The sequence below is a fragment of the Elephas maximus genome, chromosome X, assembly GCF_024166365.1.
Source record: "Elephas maximus indicus isolate mEleMax1 chromosome X, mEleMax1 primary haplotype, whole genome shotgun sequence".
In the NCBI taxonomy this organism is placed as follows: domain Eukaryota; kingdom Metazoa; phylum Chordata; class Mammalia; order Proboscidea; family Elephantidae; genus Elephas; species Elephas maximus.
In genome coordinates, this window is record NC_064846.1 from 112,760,841 (window position 1) to 112,783,609 (window position 22,769).

The following is a 22,769-nucleotide window of genomic DNA, read 5'->3' on the forward strand; positions in this document are numbered from 1 at the left end:
CTTGTTTTTCTGAGTCTTTGTTGCAAGAGGGATCCGCGGTAGCGTCCACCTAGTCCTCCATCTTGGCCCCGCCTCCCTCCCATCTTCTTTTGATGCATCCTGTGTTATTCAATGTTTTGCCCATAAATGGAATCCTTTAAAATAGCAACTCGAGGCTTGAATTTTTTTCTTTAGTTCTTTAGCTTGAGAAATGCTGAGAGTGCTCTTCCCTTTTGGTTTTCTAATCCCACGTCTTTGCACATTTCATTATAATACTTTGTCTTCTCAAACTGCTGTTTGGAATCTTCCATTCAGCTCCTTTATTTAATCATTTCTTCCACCCACGCAATTCAAGAGCAAGTTTCAGAGTCTCTTCTGACGTGCATTTTGGTCTTTTCTTTCTTTCCCGTCTTTGTAATGGCCTTTTGCTTCCTTCATGTATGATATCTTTGATGTCATCCCACAACTCATCTCGTCTTCCATCATTAGTGTTCAATGTGTCAAATCTGTTCTTGAGATGGTCTCCAAATTCAGGTGGGATATACTCAAGGTAGTACTTTGGCTCTCATGGACTTGTTTTAATTTTCTTCAGCTACAACTTGATATTGCATATGAGCAATTGATGGTCTGTTTCAAAGTTAACTGCTGTCCTTGTTCTGACTGATGTTATTGAGTTTTCCATCATCTCTTTCCACAGATGTTGTCATTTTGATTCCTGTATATTCCATTTGACAAGATTCACATGTACAGTTGTCATTTATGTTGTTGAAAAAAGGTATTTGCAAGGAGTGGGTTGTTGGTCTTGCAAAATTTTATCATGGGATTTCTGGCGTTGTTTCTATCATCAAGGCCATATTTCCCAGCTGCCAATCCTTCTTCTTTGTTTCCAACTTTTACATTCCAATCATCAGTAGTTATTAATGCATCTTGATTGTATGTTTGATCAGTTTCAGATTGCAGAATTTGGCAAAAATTCTTCACTTTCTCCATCTTTGGCATTAGTGGTTGGTGCATAAATTTGAATAGTAGTCATAGTAACTGGTCTTCCTTGTAGGCATATAGATATTATCCTATCACTGACAGCATTGTACTTCAGGATAGATCTTGAAATGTTCTTTTTGACAGTGAATGTGATGCCATTCCTCTTCAATTTGTCATTTCTGGCACAGTAGACCATATGATTGTCTGATTCAAAATGGCCAATTCCAGTCCATTTCAGCTCACTAATGCCTAGGCTGTTAAATATGCATTCCATTTCATTTTTGACAACTTCCAATTTCCTAGATTCGTACTTCATATATCTCGTGTTCTGATTATTAATGGATGTTTGTAGCTGTTTCTTCTCATTTTGAGTCATGCCATCTCAGCAAATGAAGGTCCCCCAAATTTTGCTCCATCCACATCATTAAGGTCAATGCTACTTTGAGGAGGTAGCTCATCCCCAATCATATTTTGAGTGCCTTCCAACCTGAGGGGCTTGTTTTTCGGGCCTATATCAGACAGTGTTCTGCTGCTATTCATAAGGTTTTCACTGGTCAGTTCTTCTAGGAGTAGACCACTAGGTCCTTCTTCCTAGTCTGTCTTGTTTGGAAGCTCCACTGAAATCTACCCACCATGAGTGACCCTGCTTGTCTTTGAAATACCAGTGGCATAGCTTCCAGCATCACAGCAACACACAAGCCACCACAGGATGACAAACTGACAGACAAATGGTGGTATGTTTATCCTAGTAAAGAATAATCTCCAAAGAGATTTTTGCTGAATGTATAAATACATTGCCACCGTCACAGCTATGTTTTCACTGTACCCCATGCCAGGAATGCCTTCTATTTCACAGATCATATATTCAGGCTCTACCATTATTCATAAATCAGTTCAGCCTGAGCTCCATTAGCCCAAGGTTGGAGCCCTTAATATTATGGTTTCTATTATTAGTCACCTTTTCGTGAACATGTCACTTTATTCCCGCTCCTAAGCTGTGCACACAGAGCCTTGCTCAACTGTGTGACCTTTCTGTGCTTGGTATGGTACCTAGAGCATAAGACACCTTGTGTAGGTGTTTGATAGATGCATAAATTAATGTAGGACATATGTGAGATGATTCAGAAGATAATGCAGAAAAAAATGGAGGAATCCGTCATGGGGTGGGGGTGGGGTGGCAGGATAGGTCTCTGTTTCTTTCTTGGTCTTATTCAGGCAGTGTGCCCTGGCAGCCCTGAAGGATGTCCATGACTATCTCAGCCATGAGGAAGGCCATGTTGCGGTAAATGACTTTGCATTTTCTCCTCTGGTTTCTGCTGGGATGAAGAACAGCTAATGTGCACTGATCATTTACCACATGCCATGCATTACTCTAAGCACTTTGCGTGTACTAATAATTTAATTTCACCCTGTCCATTGAGATAGGTTTTTTATTATATACCATTTTATAGCCCAGAAAAAATGAGGCACAGAAAGATTAAATAATTTTCCAAGGTGGCGCAGGGTGTAAGAAGCAGGGCCAGAGCTGAAACCTAGGTTGTGTAGCTCCAGAGTCCACACTTTTATTAAACATTATGCTCTACTGCTCCACCCCCAAGAGTTCAGTGGGACCATACTAGACTGCAACCAAAAACCAAAACCAAACCCAGTGCCATCAAGTCAATTCCAACTCATAGTGACCCTATAGGACAGAGTAGAACTTCCCCCATAGAGTTTCCAAGGAGTGCCTGGTGGATTCAAACTGCTGACCCTTTGGTTAGCAGCCGTAGCACTTAACCACTATGCCACCAGGGTTTCCATACTAGACTGCAGTACGTATATTTTTGAGTTCTAGTGATTTACGTAAGCATCTAGTCAATTTAATCTTATAGAGTCTTGGGGTAGGATTTACAAATTCTAACGTGAGAAGAGATCTTCAAATAAGCAAAAAGTCCCATCTAAGATATTGAGTATAGAAAGTTGTTTTCTGTTCTTGAGGACCTCCGAAGTGATAAGAAAGGAGCCTTAACTGCTCTGTCAGTGACTTTGGTCAAGATAAGTTCTTTCTCTAGTCCTCAGTTACTTCACATATAAAATGGCCCTAGTAATCCACACTTGTTCTCTACCCACAGGATCTGGGTGCAGTTCTGGGCTCAATGAGTGCTTTTTAAATTGACATAAGTCAGTTCCAAATACTTCCTATCCTTTGAGACCCTGTTCAAATTCTACCCCTTCTGAAAGCCCTCCACTTAGCACAGGGATGGACAAAGAGTAGGCGCTCTGTCAGTGCCAGACTCAGAGTAAGCCAATCTCATCACCTACCTTTAGGTTTTTGACGCCACCAACACTACCAGAGAACGGCGGTCACTGATTCTTCAGTTTGCTAAAGAACATGGTTACAAGGTACAATAATATTCCCACTCTTTTATCTAGAGCTTACTTGTCCAGCACAAATCTCAGAGACAGGCAGACCTGAGGCCTCAGAGTAACCAAATCAGGTACCATAGCCTCAAACACTTTAATTTGGTTGTCTTTCCAGGTCACAGTTAGAAGCAACAAAGCAGAACAGGAAAGAGGAAGTACCATGATAAGCAATGGAAGATGATTGCTGACAGCTTGACACCATGGGGGTTGGGAGTGAGGAAGGAGGGGAGATAACCACTACAAGAAGTATATATAAGAACTAAAAACCATTAAAAAACACAAAATAACAATCTGGATCCCTTCAATTTAGAGCTAATTTGCCTCATAAAACTCAGAAGCCTGAGAACATTATGTTGTCAGAGGATGATTCAGAGCCATTGAGAAGGGGTTGAGCTCTGTTTGGCTCCTACCAAACATAATTTCTTGCTGGAATTCTCTCTTCTGTTTCTCTTATAGGTATTTTTCATTGAGTCCATCTGTAATGACCCTGGCATCATTGCAGAAAACATCAAGGTAAGGAATACCAGTTACTTGGTCCCCTTTACTTTGCCTCAGGTTTGGATCATGCCTAAAAAAACCTCTGTGAAAGTAAAGGAGGTATTTCAAGTCCTTCCCGAGCTTCTTGCATTTGCTATAGAAAACATTCCTTGATTATCCTGGCCCACAATGATTCTACGAAGTTAAATAAAGCCAACATACTTAGAGTTCCTAAAAGCACCATTTACCAAGCTTGTTTTTAACTGATTTTTCCCAACATGCCTGCATGTTAGGGATCATTTCAAAGTAGGAGAGAGTAAACGGAGGCTCCAGGAGGAGAAGTGAGCTACCAAAGGCACAGCCAGAAAGAGGTAGAACTGGGACGAGACCTCAGGCTTAACTATGTAACGCAAAAGCCCTAACTCTAATGTAGGTAGAACTATATCACTTACATAGTTTACTATTCCCTGCTCATCAAATCACTGAAGCTCAGGAATAGCAGAGGCATTAAAGATCATTTCCTTCAACCCTCCATCAGATACTTGAAATCTCAGCTAAATATTTTTCTAGAATTTTTTTTTTTTATCTCTGGAGACAAAAGTCTCATTGCTTTCAAATGCAGCCCAAAAACTCAAGCTGAAATCTGCCTTCCCATAATTTCCACTGATTGGTCCTACTTTTACCTCTTAGGGCACAGAACATGTCCAATTCCTCTTCATCCGCCCACAGAAGCTGGGGCAAGCACCGTTCCGGGCATTAAAGATAGAGAAATGGATAGAGTCGTGCTCTTGAGCTCAAATTCCTGTGAGGGAGACTGAAAAGTATATAGACAAAACTCTGTGAGATCAGCGCTTAGATGAGGGAACAGAGGAGGCTGTGGAAGCACAGTGATGAGGACCTAACCTTGCATGGGGGCAGACGTGGATCAGGAAAGACTTCTCAATAAAGATGATAACTGAACTGCATCTTGAAGGATGTGTAGGAGTTTGGCAGGCAAAGAATGGGAAATAAGGAAATAGCATATACTAAGTATGACATATACTAAGTATGACATCTCCAGTAGCTTACACTGACTAAAGCAAAGTGTGTCGAAGAATAGGGGAGCAGTGGCAGATGAGGATGAAGAGATCATTTGGGGCCCAATCATGACAAGCTATATGCCACATGCTAAAACAGTTTATACTTTTTCCTAAAAGATATGAGAAAATGGTGAAGGGTTTTAAGCAGGGGAATGCCACAGTCAGATGTGAATGTTAGAAATACCCTTCTGACTGCCAGTACAGGTGTCTTAGGCTGGGTTCTTTAGTGAAGCAAAACCAGTAAATATACAGAGACAGATTTATATCGAGGAAATAGCTCATGCTATTGTAGAGGCTGGAACGTTCCAAGTCCATGGATCAGGATAGAGGCTCTTCTTAATTTGCATAGCCTCAGGGGCTGGCGAATCAGCAGGTCGGAAAGTAGGACTCCTGCTCTCAGGCTGTGAAGATCAACAAATTCCAGTGTCTGCAGATAAGCTGATAGCTCAAGTCCCAAGAGCTGAGGTCAGATGAACAGAAGGCAGCCACAGGATCCACAGTGAGCAAAAAAGCCAAAATGTCTGCTTATATTCGGATGCGGCCCACACCCCCAAGGAAAATCCCTTTCAACTGATTGGCTACTCACAGCAGATTTAATCATGGGAGTGATCACATGTAAACACTGAGAATCATGGGACAGCCAAGTTGACACACAATCTTAACTGTCACAATGGGGAATAAATTAGAAGGAAGAAGACTGTAGACAAAGGAATGAGTCCCATTCTGCATTCAGAAAAGAGAGAATGAAGCCAGTGGGAGAGATGCTTAGAAAGTAGAGTGGATAGGATTTGGTGACTGCTACAAGGTGGGGGATGATAGAAAGGGAGAAACCTAGGATGACTCCCAGATTCCTTTTAGGCTCAGATAACAGGGTGGATGAGAGTACCATTTCCTGAGATGGGAAGATGGGAGAAAAAGATTGGTATTGAGAGATTAGCAGATGCCAGCTCTTCAGAAATTCAAAGATAAGATGTAAACACTTACCAGTGAACGCTCCATACATGTAAACCATTAGGACTCTAGACCAAGATGTCTAATTCCTGTTCTTCAATTGTTTCTCACAAGACAATTTCCAGCCCTCTTGTAAATGTTCTTCTTAAACAGTACATGTCCTGAAACTGAAAATAATGTAACAGGACTTGTTTGACCACACAGAGATTCAGGATGAGGAGTTACACAATGTCAGCTTCTCTGCAATTGACTGATTTTGTAATTTGGTCAAGACCCTTTCTCCAACTCTCTGTTTCCTCACCTTTATAATGAGGGATGTTTGACTTATTGGTCTCTAAGGGACCTTCCTAAGGACACTGTCAGAGTCTCTGCCTCCCACTCTCTCCCTTGGTTCCTTTATCCTTTACCCTTCTCATAGCAAGTGAAACTCGGCAGTCCTGATTATATAGACTGTGACCGGGAAAAGGTTCTGGAAGACTTTCTAAAGAGGATCGAGTGCTATGAGGTCAACTACCAGCCTTTGGATGAAGAACTGGACAGGTAAGAGCCCAACACCCCAACATCCAGGTCTGGATCCTGAGCTCATTTGTGATGGCCTGTAGGAGGACCTGGGAAAATGTCCTCCCTTTCTGGGCCTCAACTTCTATATCTGTAATATCAGAGAGCTGGACTTGTTCTGTCTTTAAGGGCCCTGCTGGTTGTAATTATCCATGAGGCAGTGATTTCTTGGTATGTAAGGTGTTAATGAGATGACTAAAGTAGTGCTTTCCTGAATGATATGGACAGATCTGGACCTGGATCTCTGGAAACAAATGCCTTCCTACTGTGGTTAATGCTATTATTCTTGCAAAAGCATTCTTTGCACATGAATGCCACTTTAGTTTCCAAACATGTTTACCTTCTTTGTTTCATTGAATCCCCACAGCAACCCTAAAAAGGAGGCTGGAGTAGATCTTATGATCATAAATATTTAAGAAGAGGAAACTGAGTCTCAGAGAGCTAAAATCACTTGCCCAAGCTCCCATCACAAGTCAAGGGTAGAGCTAGGAGCCTAATCACAAATTCTGTCTCCTGGTCACGTCTCTTCTCACAAGTACTTGGCCCTTTGGAGCTGTAGTGTATGTAGGGGGCATACAAGTAGAGACAAGGACAGGTGGGCTCCATCCTCAGGTAGTTTCCATAATGTCTTGGGATATGGGAAGTCACATGAAAAACATGGAACTTTCAGCCATAATACCAGCTGAAGATAGAAAAAGCATTAACTGGCAGTACAGGGCAGATATAGGGAGTTCCCAGAAACCTACTCTCTTTCAAAATGAGTTGTGATGAGAAGAGACCCTGATCAACCACATCCTTTGGGACCCAAGTGAGATGTGTAGGGAGGCCTCAAATGGTCATTACCACCCAAGGAGTTTAAAAGAGCATTTTTTTCACCCTTGCCCAGTTGAAGTCCTGAGAGGCAAGCATTGCTATTGTCCCATTTTTAGACAGGGAAACTGAGACCCAGATCAGGGCAAAAGTTTACCTGAGGTCACACAATGAGTCAGTGGAAGAATATATATTCAAACTCATATCTCCAAACTTCCAGTCTGGCACTCCCCCACCCACATCCCTACATCATAAAAAGTGCCAAAAAAAGGCTTGGACTTTCAGTGCGAGAATCAGGGCCTTTATGTACAATTTTGCAGGTTGTTGACTCTATATGGCCACCCAAGCCAAGGGTACCCTTGCTTCTCTCACCAAGACATGTGTGCTGTAGTGGGGCCATGTATGCCCTGAGGAAGGGGCACTTTTTCCCCCAAATATCCACAAAGGCACCATAAGGGCTAGCAGCAACCTGGAGAAAGAAACTTGAGGGAGAGGGGCTGTAGTGAAAGAACAGCATTGAGAAAACCCACATCCCTGGGCCTAGACTCCTACAGGGGCTCAGTTAGTGTTTGATGAGTCACTTTGTGTATGAAGAAGACAGATCTAAATCAATTTTATTTAATCATTTTTCCATCATTAGACATTTACAGTCCATGTATCAAGGCCTAGTTCCTAAGCTGTGCCCTGTTCTGACAGAATGCTCAAGTGGTTGGGAAAGACAGTGAGTATGCAGTTGATCAGAATTGTGAGGATGGCAAACCAAGTGGGTTGGCTTTAGAAGCACAGAGCAGGGGACCCAGCCCAGCTTGCAGGAGGAATTTCTGGGAGAGCTGGATTACCCAAAAGATACACTGAACATGTGCTTCAGGTGCCAGCAAGGTAGGTGCTACCAAAAAATAAGAAGAAAAATATCTTGAAAGCATTTGATGTTTGATATTTTAAACACAGCATCAAGGTAGACAAGAAGGAAAAAAATAAAACCAGAACCTGGTTGGATCTCCTTCAACTTAAATATATAGTTTATATTTTTTATTTAAAATTATACATGGTGGGGAGTGGGCGTTAACTACCATATTTTTGGTGTGGAGGGCCTCTACATGACTTCATATGGCCCCGGGCTCAAAGAGGGATTCTTGGAGCAGGTGAATATGCTGGCCCTTGAGAGATGGATGCATAGAGCTACATTTTGGGAACCAGGCAAGGAATGGCTTTTCAGCAAAGGGAACATACAAAGGCCTAGTTATATCTAAGTAAGAGGAGAGGAGTACAGAGGGTATTCCAGTGGTAACAGTAAAGGCATGAAGGCTAGAATGAGACAGAGAAGTTATGGGTATGGGCATGGGATAGTGAGGTAAGTGAGGCCAAGTGGAACCAGTGTGTGAAGGCACATAAAATATCACATTTAGATGAGGAATTTGGAAGCTTTCCCAGAGCTACCCAGGACTTAGTGTGTCAGGAACAGACGGTAACCAAGCAACAAGGCTACATCAGATATTCCCTACCCCTGGGCTCTGAGGGTCCTAGGAGAGGGGAGCATTCTGTGGTTTAAATCCCAAGTCTACTTCTTCCTGATTAGTTGACTTCTGACAAATCACTTTCCTTCTATGTGCCTCAGTTTCCACACCTGTTAAACAGATGATAATCTCTGCTCGATAGAATAGTTATGAGGATTTATTCACTTTAAAGCCCCCCTTCTCTGCCAGATGCACAGGAAGTATTTAGCAAATGCAAGTGTTTTGAGGGAGCCATTGGACATGACTGACAGAAATGAACATGGTGAACCTGGTGCAGGCATAGAAGACTTCTCTTGGAAGATCAAAGGAGAGGCTTTCTGAACTAAACCCATCAGCTGCTCCCTTACCTGTGTCGAGTTAGTGCAGTTATTTCAATTCATTTGGCTTTGTTACTGTGCAACCAGTGTTGCTGGTGTCACTCCACTGCCCTAGCCTCCTCCACCTCTTCCCAGGGACCTCCTGGAACTCCCTGCAATGCAACTAAAGTATTAATGCTTGGCACAGCAGAGAACTCAGGAGTTTTGTTCCAGGGTTCTGGTTTTCTGATTGGTCAGTGCCCCCTCCACTCTTCTGAAGACAGGTTATTAAATAGTTTGATTATCACTCTGTGTATAGTTATTAGTTTATGATAGAGTACAAAATTGAGGGGAAAAGAAGGAACTGGGTGCAGCAACCACAAGTTCTTCAATGATGTCGTGCACCACTCCTATATCCCCATGTCTCACTACTTGGCACACCTTAGATATTGAGTGACTGTGGAATGGATGTTGAGCATTAATCATGTGTTTCCAAGTATATGTTCATGACTGGTCTAGGAGCTTCCAAATGAGAGACACTGGGTCCCAACTCCAAGCACGAAGGGCAAAGGGGAGTGTGCTTGTTGACTGCATGGCTGATGGGAAAGAACCCAGCCCTCTCCCCTTTCTGAGTGAGTGTAAAGACACACAAACAGAGATGCACACACACACAGACAAAATACCATGTCCACTTGGCAGCTGCCTGTAGAATATCAAGTACAAACTTCATAGCAGAGGCTCAAAGAACAGCAGGACAGAGCTTGGCTCAGGATTGCAGAGGGTGGGGAAAGGAAAAGCCCTCTCAGAGTATGATAGAGGTATGAACCACAGAGGAAAGGACCCCAGCTGCTGGAAATGTGATGAGGGAAGGTGAAAAGACAGTCTGGTTCAATCTGAGGGTGAGGAAAGGAGCTAAGGGGGAAATGATAGCAGGCAATGAGCTCCTTAAAGTGGCCCAGAATCAAGTCTCTAGGAGAGGTACCCAGAACAGGGCAACACATGGCATCTTATTGACAAAAAGGTAGGTCAGGTTGCATTGTAGAAGAGGTTTGAAAACAGGGTGTATGGTTGGGGCTTTTTCTTGGGATCGGCCCCACCATTGTCAGCGCCCTGAGCTGTCATTGCTCTTGCTTGGATCTGGCCCAGACACCTGTCCTACATCAAGATCTTTGATGTGGGCACCCGCTACATGGTGAACCGAGTACAGGACCACATCCAGAGTCGCACGGTCTACTACCTCATGAACATCCACGTCACACCCCGCTCCATCTACCTTTGCCGGCATGGTGAGAGTGAACTCAACCTCAGAGGCCGCATTGGAGGTGACTCTGGCCTCTCAGCTCGGGGGAAGCAGGTAAGCCTTCTGCACCCAGATGGGTTGGCTGGGCCAGCTCAGGTGGGGGAGGTGGCCACTGCCTGTGCCATGAGGAGAGAGGACCCAGTGATGGGGTAGAAGCAGATTCTGGTCACTCCCCCTCTTCTATCCCATCAGCCACTCAGTCTTGACCATCCATTGAATGGCGTCCATCCAGGCACTCAACGCCCGCCTAAGTCTGACTGCTTCTTTAGCCCCATTACAATAACTACCCTCCTCCCCGTCCTGACTGATCCCTTCATCTTTCTCACAACTCTGTGCCTTTGCTTGTGCAGTTTCCCCCACCTAGGCTGCCCTCTTCTGTTCCCTCTCTCAGCTGGTAATGATCACTTGCACGGACAGCTGCCCTGAAGTACCCACCCTTGAATCCATCTTCTCTTCCCAGACTCAGGGATGATGCTACATTCCCCATCCCCACCCTAGCCACAGGTCCTTACGCTGTCATCACTTGTCCCCCACTACTTCCCTCCTGCCCTCTTTTCTCTCCCAAGGCCCAGCTCCTGCTCCAAGGCCTGGTCCGGGAACCCCACCCTCAACTCTCTTCCCCTCCTCATCTCTCACCTGGCCCTGGGCTCTATCTCTCCCAGTTGTGGCCCATCACTGATTCTATTATGGCATTGGCCTATTCTTTCCAAAGGAGCATAGTGACCTACCGATAATGGGTGCCGGTTAAACCACAAGATACATTTTCCCAGTGTTTGGCCCTGTCCCTGGGTTTGGGGGCACAGGTATTACTCTTCCTGGGAGGATCTCTAAGGGGTTGAGAATGTACTACAGGAGGGAGGGAGCTTCCTCATCTGCTGTACACCTACTATGCACAGTAATGCATGTGTGGCTTCATTTAATCTTCACAACAGCTCTGTGCGGTCAGCATTACCGGTTTTATGAGTGAGGAACCCAAGCCCCAGAGAGGAGCAGAGAGTGCCCCCAGGTCATACAGCTGGTAAAAGACAGAGCCAGGACTGAAAACCAGGCCTTACTGCCTGACCTCCTCAGCAGGTGCCCCAGGCAAGGCAGGAGACCAGAAGGGCCAGTCCTAATGGTTCCCTTTCTGTTACCTTCAGACCGGCATCCTCCAGGCATAGGAGAAGCTAACCTCTGACTCTCACCTCTCCAGCTCCTCAGAGCAGAGCAAGAGTCCACTGGAGGTGTCACTTCCACCCCATGGCACCACCTGCAGCCAAGGGTCTCTTGGTTTCTGTCTGGACCCCATTGGAGCAGGCCACAGTGCCCTGCCCACACAGTTCAAGGCCCAGTTTGGAACCATGGCAACCCCCACATGGCCTGCCTCCCTCACACACGAACGTGCACACGTACACGCACTCATCTGGTCCCAACATTCATTCCCGTGGACATAGTGCACCACGGATGGTTTACAAAGCACTTTCCCGTCAATGGTCACCATATTCACAGTAGCTATCACTTGTGCAGCACATACTGTGAGCCAGGGAGTGCTCCGGGTGTTTCCATCTAATGTGAGCCTCACAGAGACCAGGCTAGGTAAGTTAATGCCATTAGCATCTTACAGGCAGGAAGTACAAGACACAGTTGTTGTTTTGTGCCATCAGGTCAATTCTGACTCATAGCAACACTATACGACAGAGTAGAACTTCTCCACAGGGTTTCCTCAGCTGTTGTCTTATGGTAACAGATTGCCAGGTCTTTTCTCTGGTGGAAGCTCTGACAGTTTCAAAATGCCGATCTTTCAATTAGCAGCTGAGTGCTTAACCATTGAGCCACCAGGGCTTCTTAGAGGGCAGAGAAGGATAGGGTTTTGTCCAAGGGTGCACAGGGACTTCGTAAAGGACTGGGAAAATTTGACCCACGTGTCCTACCTCCTAGTCAAGGGCTCCTTCCACAGAGCACACTGACTGCTGAGTGATAATGCGTAATTAAAATGTACCTGTAAAATACCTGTGTGTGTGTGTGTGTGCCTGTATGTATGCATTTGTTCAAACGTTCCTTACGCACACCATTTATGATTAATACTCACAAGAAAAGTGAATCACTTGCTCATGTGGGCTCCCACAGCCCCTTGTAGTGTCAACAATCATGGCCCTGACTTCACTGTGCTGTCAGTTCCCCTCACTTGACTGGACACGTTTTGAGAACAGAACACTCCAGCACACAGCACAGGACCACACACACTTAATACATGTTTGAATGCTCTTTGAACCGAGTATCATGACCCCTGCTCAAGCAATGAGAAATTCAAAGGGTCAAAGGGACATGCCCACCAAATCTTATTCCCCCAAACTTGTAGACCACACTCTGCATACCCAGAACCCTGAAATTCTCTGCCCATATAGCTCAACACCTGCTTCCAGTGCTTGCATGGGCCTATCCCAGAGTCTGTACTTCTGAAGTTAACCCATGCCATAGGAATGTGCACCCCTAGGCCCAGTGGTGGCCACGGGGTTGCTATTAGTGGGGCATGGGGATGTGTGGAGTGGGGTATGGGTAGAGCTTGGTCATGTCACTGGATTATCCATACACATGTACTCTAGGCATCTAGAAGTGAACAACAGAGCCATGAATTGGAAGAGAAAGCACAGGGGCTGTGGGTGGTGTGCCTCCATTTGTACTCTTGTCCCAGTCTCCACGAATGTTAGGGGTGAGCCTGTTTGAATGAATGAATAAGTGAATAGGGGTTTCAGTGAGCAAGCACACTGAACACACACACACGTACACAAAAAAGTACATACTCTTTTCTATTCCCTTGACCCTTAGTCACATGGGAAAAAGTATGACATTTTGTAAACTGGGAGCATTTAAACTCTCTGCTCTTGCTTGTTTATCACCACTCCACTATTTGTAGCAGATCTAAGTTTGTTCTCATGGCTACCCTGTCCTCTCTCACTTCTCTTTCCATCCTTTCTCTTCCTCTACCTGCCCCCACACCCTAGTATGCTTATGCCCTAGCCAACTTCATTCAGTCCCAGGGCATCAGCTCCTTGAAGGTGTGGACCAGTCACATGAAGAGGACCATCCAGACAGCTGAAGCCCTGGGTGTCCCCTATGAGCAGTGGAAGGCACTGAACGAGATTGATGCGGTAAGATGGAGAAGGGTGGATCTACTGGAGGGTGGTAGGGTTGATCCTGGGTTCATTCCCTGGGTTTCCTCTACCCCAGTTCCTGTGGGTACCCTAATTAATTCAACAAACACTCCTCTACAACCAGCCATGTGCCAGAATTTATACTTGTGTCTTGGGGATCAAGTGAAGGCCAAAACATACGACTCCAAGGCCTCAACTAGACATCAGTTCCTCCAGGTAGATCTTGGCTGGGTCAGATGTCTAGCCCTGACTCTGGGTGTCCACAGCCCGTATCATGTATGTTGTTGTGTATTCCCATTTATTCCTCTGTCTACCCCCTTTTGGAAACCCTGGTGGCATAGTGGGTAAGTGCTACGGCTGCTAACCAAAGGGACGGCAGTTTGAATCCACCAGGCGCTCCTTGGAAACCCTATGCGGCAGTTCTACTCTGTCCTATATAGGGTTGCTATGAGTCGGAATCTACTCGATGGCACTGGGTTTGGTTTGGTTTTACCCCCATTTATCCTACAAACACAGTAAAGACAGGGACAAATCAGATTGATCTCTGTCTCTAGCACCACCATAGACATGAATCCACTAGTCAGACACAGGCCCCCTCTCAAACACCTCTACCAGCACCCCTGCACCATACACGCACACACATACTCACAGACACACAAACATACACACCTAGAGACACATATGGACACACCATAGAAACAAATGCACTCTTTGCCTTATGCATACATTACATTGACCCAGAGAGTTATACTGTAGGCATGCGCATAGTACAGACACATGGCCTCAAGCACACTACCACAAATTCACATAACCCTCAGACACCGGCACACACTGGACACAGGGCCACTGATACTTGGTCATATACCCCAGAGACATAATCAAGGACACTCACAGACATACATGCCACAGGTACGCTGACCCATACAGTGAGACTTACCACAGAGACACACACAAGGACACAGCATTAGATGCTCAGACACCCTGTACTTACAAACACACTCACACACAAACACACTACATATGCTGAGACAAATACACACACAAATACAAGGCATAGGTTCTTAAACATACCACAAGTACATATTATAAATATGCTGCACAGACACATGTAAACACAGTCAGAACTCCTTATGCCCACATATTTATTAAAAATATATATTTACATGTACAATGTATACCTGCACACCTAATGGGGCAATCGTAGAAAAACACCACAGATAACACCAGATAAAAACACCACAGATAACACCAGATAAAAACACCATACACTCCAAGTGAACATACCTGTACACATATATTCACTCTCACATGCACACAGCCACACACCTCCTGCACACACATAGGCACAGACAATAGGCACGAACCCAGAGCTGCATTTACAGAGACCTAGATGCTCATATGCTAGTGTCCCAGGATTATTGGTCTCAGAACTATGGTAAAGGCTGTGTGAATTTCACTGTGTGAATACTTATGTCCCAAAATTCTTTTGTGTCTCAGGGTGTCTGTGAGGAGATGACCTATGAGGAAATCCAGAAACACTACCCTGAAGAGTTTGCACTACGGGACCAAGATAAATACCGCTATCGCTACCCCAAAGGAGAGGTAAGGTTTGGAGGGATGGCCTGACTCCTAGGACTCCTTCCCAGTATCCCCATTCAACTGCCAGGATTCACTTTCCTGAACAGCTTCAGAAACAAGGTAAAGCATATTTTGTAGCAGCTGCCATCCCATTAGGCACGTGATTATCTGGCTGTTGGCTATCTCAGATTCCTGTTAACAGATTCCACTTTTTATAAAGCTACATATTTGCCTGCTTATTCCCTCTCTGCTTTCAGGAGGGCCCACTGTATCGTGAATCTTGTCTCTGGTCCTCACTGAAGGCATTTGAAGTAGCTCAACATGCTCTACTTTTTGTTGTCAAGTTCATTAAAACCCCCACTTGGTTGGAGTCTCAAGGGACAATGGCGAATAGTTTAAACAACGGCTTTGCTACCACAGGAAGTAGAGTATCAGTTCCTTACCCCCATATCGGGTGAATCCTCATTGTTTTTAACCCAGCTTCCACTTTTTTTTTTCCACTTAGTCAAGCTACATTTTACAGCATTTATTTGTCATAGCCCATTTCTGATACAAATTCCTGGGAAAAATTACCAGAAAAAGCAGGACATCAGGGAAGCTAGAACAATAGATATTCTGTTCAATTACAAAGCACTTTCACATTTTTATCTTCATCCTCAGAAATGACATTATTTGCCCTCATTTTATTTTATATGTTTTGAGACTGTTTTTAGAGGCATACGAATTTAAAACAATTATATCCTCTTTGTGAATTGTACATTTTATTATTACATTGTGACCAAACCTCTCTTCTAATAATGCTTTTTGCCTAAAAGTGTATTTTATTTAATATTATTTTACCTACACAAAGTTTCTTCTGGTTAGCATTTACCTGGTTCTTCTTTAGCTATTCAATTACTTTCAACTTCTCTGTATTTTTTGTTTCTCTTGTAAACAGCTTATACTTGGATTTTGTTGTTTTAAATACAAACTGAAAATATTTATCTTTTGAATGGTAAGTTTGTTACATTTATTTTTTTTATTGTAATTCCTGACTTATTTGAGTTTATTTCAAGAGCTCTTCTTTTAAGCTCTCTGTGCTTAGCCTATTTTTTCTCTTTTCCTACTTTCTTTAGGATTGATAGAGTTTTTACATCCCTATTTAAGATTCATTTAGGGGTAACCCTTAACATTTTACTATGCGTGATTAACAAACTCTAAAATCATTATCTCCAACCTTCTCCTAAAACAAAACAAGAACTTTAAATTGCCGGTCACTTCCTCTCCTAACTTACATGTTAGTTGTTTTGTATTTCAGTTCAACCTTGTGTGTTAAACCTCAAATGAATTATTACTGCTGTTGTTTTTATTAGATGGAGTTTATGTTGACTTAGATTTAACCATATTTTCACCAATTCCTTTGCTCATTCTTTCTTCTTGCACCTCAAGTCTTCTGTCTGGGTTCAATTTCCATCTTCCTTTAGAAGTTTCTTTAGTGAGGGCACGTTGGTAGTAAATTCACTTCTTTTTGTTTAAAAACGTCTTTTGTGGGAGGGTTCCTCAATCCTGAAAGATTCTTTAGCTGACTATAAAACTCTAGTTTGGCAGTTGTTTTTTTCCAGCACTTTGAAGATATTGCCCCCACTATATTCTGGCTTCTAATGTAGCTAAGAAGTATGTAATCAGTCTAATTTTTGCTCCTTTTCTCTCTGGCTTATTTTTATTTTTGTGTGTGTGTGGTAAAAATATAACACCAAAGCATTCGCCAGCACAGCAACTTCCATACTTACAATTCAGTGACACTGATTACATTTTTCATGTTGTGCTGCCATTATTGTTATCCTTTTCTGAAATATTCCACCACCATTAACATAAACTCAATGCCCTCCCCCAAACAAAAACTTCTTTCCCCCTCCCTCTCACCCCTAGTAACCATTAATAATCTTTGGTTTCTACACATTTGCTTATTTCATATAAGTGAGCTCATATAGTATTTGTCCTTTTGCGACTGACTTATTTCACTCAGCATAATGTTTTCAAGGTCCATCCATGTTGTGGGATGTATCAGAACTTTGTTTCTCTTTACTGCTACATAATATTTCATTGTATGTACATACAACATTCTCTAGCTTATTTTAAGCCCTCTGTGTCGTTGTTGCTTTTAAATTTACTCTGATATATCTAGATATTGATTTCTTTATATTTACCTTACTAGGAATTAGTTGGACTTCCTGAATCTGAGGACTGGGATTCTTCATCAATCCGAGGAAATTCTCAGGCATTATATCTTTAAATATTCTTCTTTCACATTCTTTATATTATCTCCTTCTGGACATACAATTAGACATCTGATAGTCCATCTGTATCCTTCGTGTCTCTTAACTTCTTTTTATCTCTTTGCTGCGTTTGAGTAATTTCTTCAGCTCTACCTTCCAAATCACTATTTAAGTTGTATCTAATCTGTTTACCTCATTGTTCGAGTTTTCAATTTTAATGAATGTATTTTGCATTTCTTGAAATTCTATGTAATTATTTTTCAGGTCTACCTCATATACTTGATAGCATCTAGTTTCTTCCTTACATTTTTTATTCCAATTCTTATTTCTTTAAAAATTCCATATATATTTATTTTATATTGTGCATCCTTTATCTTAAGTTCTTAGGGTTCTCCTCCTGTTTCTGCATACTCTCACTCAAGGTAGCTTATTTCCTTGTGTTATGTGACCTTTGGTTTAGCAAGAATTTATCTGTGGGAATCCCATGCAGCCCAAGTTGAGAGAATCCAGAGGGAATTTTCATTTGTTTCTTTCAGGCATTCCTGAGAACTAACAACTTGGGACCACTTTTTATTAAACTCTCAGTTTGGTATTTTGTATACCACATGCTGTTATTGTTAATTGTCATTGAGTAGGCTTCAACTCATGTTGGCCCTATGTATAACAGAACAAAATGTTGCTCTGTCCTGCAACATCTTCGTGATTGCTGGTATGTAGATCTCATAGGTAGTGTAATTTTGGTTATACATTCTTAGAGGAGGCTTTTCCTAATTTTTTCCACCAAGGGCCAAGCAGAGACTGATATACTTTCTCATTGGTTCCTTTTGCCTGTGGATTTTTTTTTTCTAATCGACACTTTCACTGAGGGTGTAGCCCTTTGAGAATCTCAGATTTATGAAGGAGGTCTCAGTCCCAACTCCCCAGCCATGCACACCCAGGGCCTTATCTCCTGTTTCTAAAAGGTTTTTAAAACCCAAGCCTCTTGGTTACTAAGATTGGCAAATGCCTCCATGGCAACTGTGGCTTCTATATCCACTTACCATTTTGTTTTTTAGGTTTTTCTTTGTTTTGGAACCCGATGAATTTCTATTATTTTCTTGAAAGTTCAGCAATGCAGGTAGAAGATATTTGTATTTCATCCTGCTTTTCTAGGTATTTTGTAGTGGGAAATTTTATTATCTTTATCTAGTCTAGTATATTTTTCGCTATAATATATATTATAATTAATATGTATCACGTGCAGTCCATTATATTACATTTATTCATTTAACAGATGAGAAACTGAGACCCTAAGAAGGAAGTGAAATGCCTAAGGTCATACTGCTGGGTGAACACCTGAACTGGCACCAGAGCCAAGTTTTCCTGATTCCTAGTCTAGAGTTCTTCCACTCTGGGTAAATGTGCCTCATCTCCCTTTCTTACCCAAGTATTTCTCTCACCTTTAGTCCTATGAGGATCTGGTTCAGCGACTGGAGCCAGTTATAATGGAACTAGAGCGACAGGAGAATGTACTGGTGATCTGCCACCAGGCTGTCATGCGGTGCCTCCTGGCTTACTTCCTGGATAAGAGCTCAGGTACCACCTTCCTCTCTGTTTGTGCTGTGCAAAGCTGTACATGACTTGAGACTCTGACACCAGAAAATGGAGCTTTATATGTTAGTGGTTAAGAGCACAGTATCTAGAACCAGGGTGCCTGAGTTCAAATTTTTGCTTTGCCACATACTATCTGTATTACCTTTGGCAAATTAACCTCTCTGGCTTTAGTTTCCTCATCTGTAAAATGCAGAGAATAGTGATGAGATTTAAATAAGACAAGTTCTGGGTTTTTTTCTCTGGCTTTAGTTTCCTCATCTGTAAAATGCAGAGAATAGTGATGAGATTTAAATAAGACAAGTTTAAATAAGAGCGTAGAGCAGTTCATGACACATAGTGTAGGCTATGTAAGTGTTAGCTGCTATTATTAGTATTAGTATTAATATTAGCATTAGTATTAGTATTATGCTGAGCTAACATTTCCAAAGCCAACATTAACAGTCTGCTTCAACCTGAAAAAGCTTAGCCAGTGTTTCGCTGGAGCATGCTGTCATCAGGTAATAGTGAGGCCTGCATGGCCACATGATCCTGATTATAGGTTTCTGTCTTTGCTGGAGGAATGATTTCCCCAAGATAGCAATGTTTGCATTTTAAATTTTTTCAAATTATGATTTTGAGACATTATATTTACAGGGTATCTATACACTGGATATGTATGGTGAACCTGACACTAGGGCAGGTGGCCAGGCAAAGGACTGTTGTATAACCTTCAGGTGTGAGAGTTCATTTCTCATGTGGATGCTGAAGTGTTGGCATTTCCAGGATATTTTGAGAGTATGTGAGCACAAAGGAAACTGATATCTGAAGTCTGCAGTGTCCTGTAGACTTGGATCTTTTCTATGATGCTAGTTTCAAAACAAAGAGTGCGTGTAATGAGGGGTCATCCAGATTTGGAACCCAGGGAACTTGAGAACCTGGCATTGGACAAGTCATTTCCTCTGCATGGTCCTCAATTTCCTCACTGGTAAAAGGTAATGAGGGTTGCTTGGGGTTTCTTGGGCCGCTAGATTTCTAATACTGCTCACATCTTTACTGTTCTATGCTATCTTTTTAGACCGTAAGGCAGGCACTCTAACCCCATTGTCGAAATGAGGAAATGAAGGCTCAGAGAGGTGAAGTGACTTCCCCAAAGTCACAGGGCCCAAGGCGGCAGGGTTAGGAGCTGATCCCAAGTGCATTTCAGAGGCCCTACCCTCTCAGATATGTGTGGAAAGTGAGAGAGCATGTGCACCTCCTGCTTGTGCACTGCTTTCTCCACTCCCACTTTCCACCTGCTTTCATGCATAGGGCTTCTCACAATTGCCTGGGGAGCTGGGCAGGGCAGAGCAGATGTTCTCACACCCATTCCTCAGGTGAGGAAACTGGGGCTCAGAAGGATGATGTGACTAAGACTGCAGCCCCACAGGACCTCGGAGTTACATCTAGTCCTGTGAGAGAGGGGGACACTGTGGGCCAGAGAGAGAAAAGGCTGGGCCAAGGCCTTTTTCTGAGGCAGTGGCAGAGCTGGGTTTGAGACCTCAGGCATGTCGCTTCCTTCTTCTAATTCTGTTTCCTCATCTGTTCAGTGGGGAACAGTAACCCCCAAAGAGTATCCATGAGGATGGAACAAGAGAGTGCACATAAACTGCTCAGGGCATGATGGTGATGGTGATGAAGACGAGGGGGATGAGGAGGGTGGCTGCCCTGGGATATGCCTAACTTGATGTCTCAGGAGGCCAGGAGGGTGGTGGCAGGCCAAGGAGAACCCTCAGGGCAGGGAAGCGAGGAGGAATGGAGCTTCTGCTGAATGAAGATGGATGGGGAGCGGTATGTGCAGTGTGGGTGGGTGGGTGTCAGTGAAGAGTGGTGAGTAGGTGGGTGTGTAGCCCACATGACACCATGAGTCCCGCAAGAGCATGGCAGCAGACTGCAGTGGGCAGAGCATACATCTTGGCCTCAGAGGGTCCTGGGTTCAAGTCCCACCTCTGCCACTTCCTGGCTGTGTAACTTCAGGCAAGTGTCTTCCTACTCAGGGCCTTGGTTTTCTCATCCATGAAATGGGCCTAATCTTCCCCTCCTCTTAGGGCTGCCTGTGAGGAGTCAGAGAGAGCAGCCTGGGCTGAGGAGAAAGCTGCAGAACCTTTCAAATGGCAAGAGACCTCAGCCTTGGCCTCTTGCACATAGTAGGGTCACAGGAAACACTTGCTAAGATGAACTATGGGCCTTTGAGGTAGGAGCACCTGTGGAAGGCCCAAGGCCAGGGGCAAGACGGAGGCCTGCCTTGGTCTCCTGTTGGCCGTTAGTGAGGAGGTAGACCCATCACTGAGGTGGCCAGCCTGGCCCTCCTGTGGAACCTAAAGTCTGTCTGCATTTCCCAGGGCCCTCTTCCCTCCCTGCTCCTGAGGCCGCCTCTCTGCTCTCTGCTTCCCTGCCCAACCTGATTTCAGCACTGCCCCCTACAGAGGATGGGAGCATGGGCCCATGGCCCAGTGAGGCAGACCTTGGAGAAGGGGCAGGATGGTGCAAGCCTGGATCCTGGAAGGTAGTGCCCTTCTCCAGGGCTGTCCTTCTCTGAGGGCTGCTCTCTCTTCCTTTCCAGATGAGCTGCCCTATCTCAAGTGCCCTCTGCACACAGTGCTCAAACTTACACCTGTGGCTTATGGTGAGTGCCCTGCCTCATCCAAGGAAAGGCACATAGAGGCCATAAGCATGCCCCTGGTGCCTGCTATGTGCCCAGCAGAGTCCTGGGGGAGGTTCCCTTGGTAGGTAGTTTGATGTCCTGGTGGAGGTGGGACTTGTGGAACTACGATGAGAACAGGGAAGGCCTGGGATGGCCTCTAAATTTGGGGTCTGGCCCCAACTTCCTCTGTCTCTATCAGAGTGCTGAGCTGCAGAAGGGCTCACATGCAGCAGGATTTGATTTTAATAGGTTTTGTTGGGTGGGGAGTGGGGCAGGTGAAGGACCTGGAAGGCTGTAGTAGGAGGCCCAGTGGGGACCAGAAGAAGTGTAGGTTGTGGCTAGATTGAAGAACGGCCTCAAAGACCAGCCTGGGCTGTTAGACTCTCTCCTGGAGCATTAGTTAGCCATGAAAGGTTCGTGAGCAGGGAAGAGACCAAATCAAATCTGTTCTGGGGTGTGAACAGAGCAGAATGGCATACTGAAGCCTGAAGTAAGGTGTAATCTACCAGGATGGAGCTAAGGGGCTTCAACAGGCATTGGGCTTTCTCTAGAAGCCCTAGGCCCCACTGATGCCCTCCTCCACCTTCTTCAGTCTAGAATGCCTTTGTGCCCTTCCACACCTCTGGTGTTGCCTTAACCACATTGTTCCGTTAATAAATTTTACCCAAGATTGATCATCCCAAGGCAGTGGCCTCAGGTCTCTTCTACCACTCTGGCACCTAACATAGCTTGGAAGATCCAGAGCCCCAAATATTATAAAGGTTGCTGTCTCACAAACCACAAGAGTTGGGAGAGGCCCCAGAGATCAACTATATCATCTTCATTTACAAATGAGCCCAGGGAACTCAGAAACTATAAAGGGCAGAGCTGGAAGGACAGCCTCATTTGTTGCCTCTTAGGTCTTTCCCACACAACCCACCAAACCAAACCCAGTGCTGCTGAGCTGATTCCGACTCAGCGACCCTATAGGACAGAGCAGAACTGCCCCAGAGAGTTTTCAAGGAGCTCCTGGCGGATTCGAACTGCCGACCCTTTGGTTAGCAGCCATAGCACTTAACAACTACGCCACACAACCCACAGCTAGTCTAAATTCTTCTCCTACAAGGCAGTCCCGATCTACACAGTGTGGAGCTGCGGGTATAGGGGGCAGGGATGGTACCTCAGGGAAAACCTATGCTTATACTGGAGACTTACGGATGGGGTTG

General features: G+C 44.2%; 1 protein-coding gene across 2 annotated transcripts in view; it reads left to right on the forward strand.

The window, feature by feature from the left end:
- PFKFB1 (6-phosphofructo-2-kinase/fructose-2,6-biphosphatase 1) overlaps positions 1-22,769 on the forward strand; it is a 185,919-nt gene that overhangs the window by 158,710 nt on the left and 4,440 nt on the right. For both annotated transcript variants that reach the window (XM_049872606.1, XM_049872607.1), the window contains 9 exons: positions 2,176-2,242; positions 3,268-3,342; positions 3,820-3,876; positions 6,289-6,410; positions 10,195-10,402; positions 13,330-13,476; positions 14,977-15,081; positions 18,758-18,887; positions 21,484-21,546. In XM_049872606.1, coding sequence (XP_049728563.1) covers positions 2,176-2,242; positions 3,268-3,342; positions 3,820-3,876; positions 6,289-6,410; positions 10,195-10,402; positions 13,330-13,476; positions 14,977-15,081; positions 18,758-18,887; positions 21,484-21,546 — 974 coding nt within the window. The remainder of the gene's footprint in view (positions 1-2,175; positions 2,243-3,267; positions 3,343-3,819; positions 3,877-6,288; positions 6,411-10,194; positions 10,403-13,329; positions 13,477-14,976; positions 15,082-18,757; positions 18,888-21,483; positions 21,547-22,769) is intronic.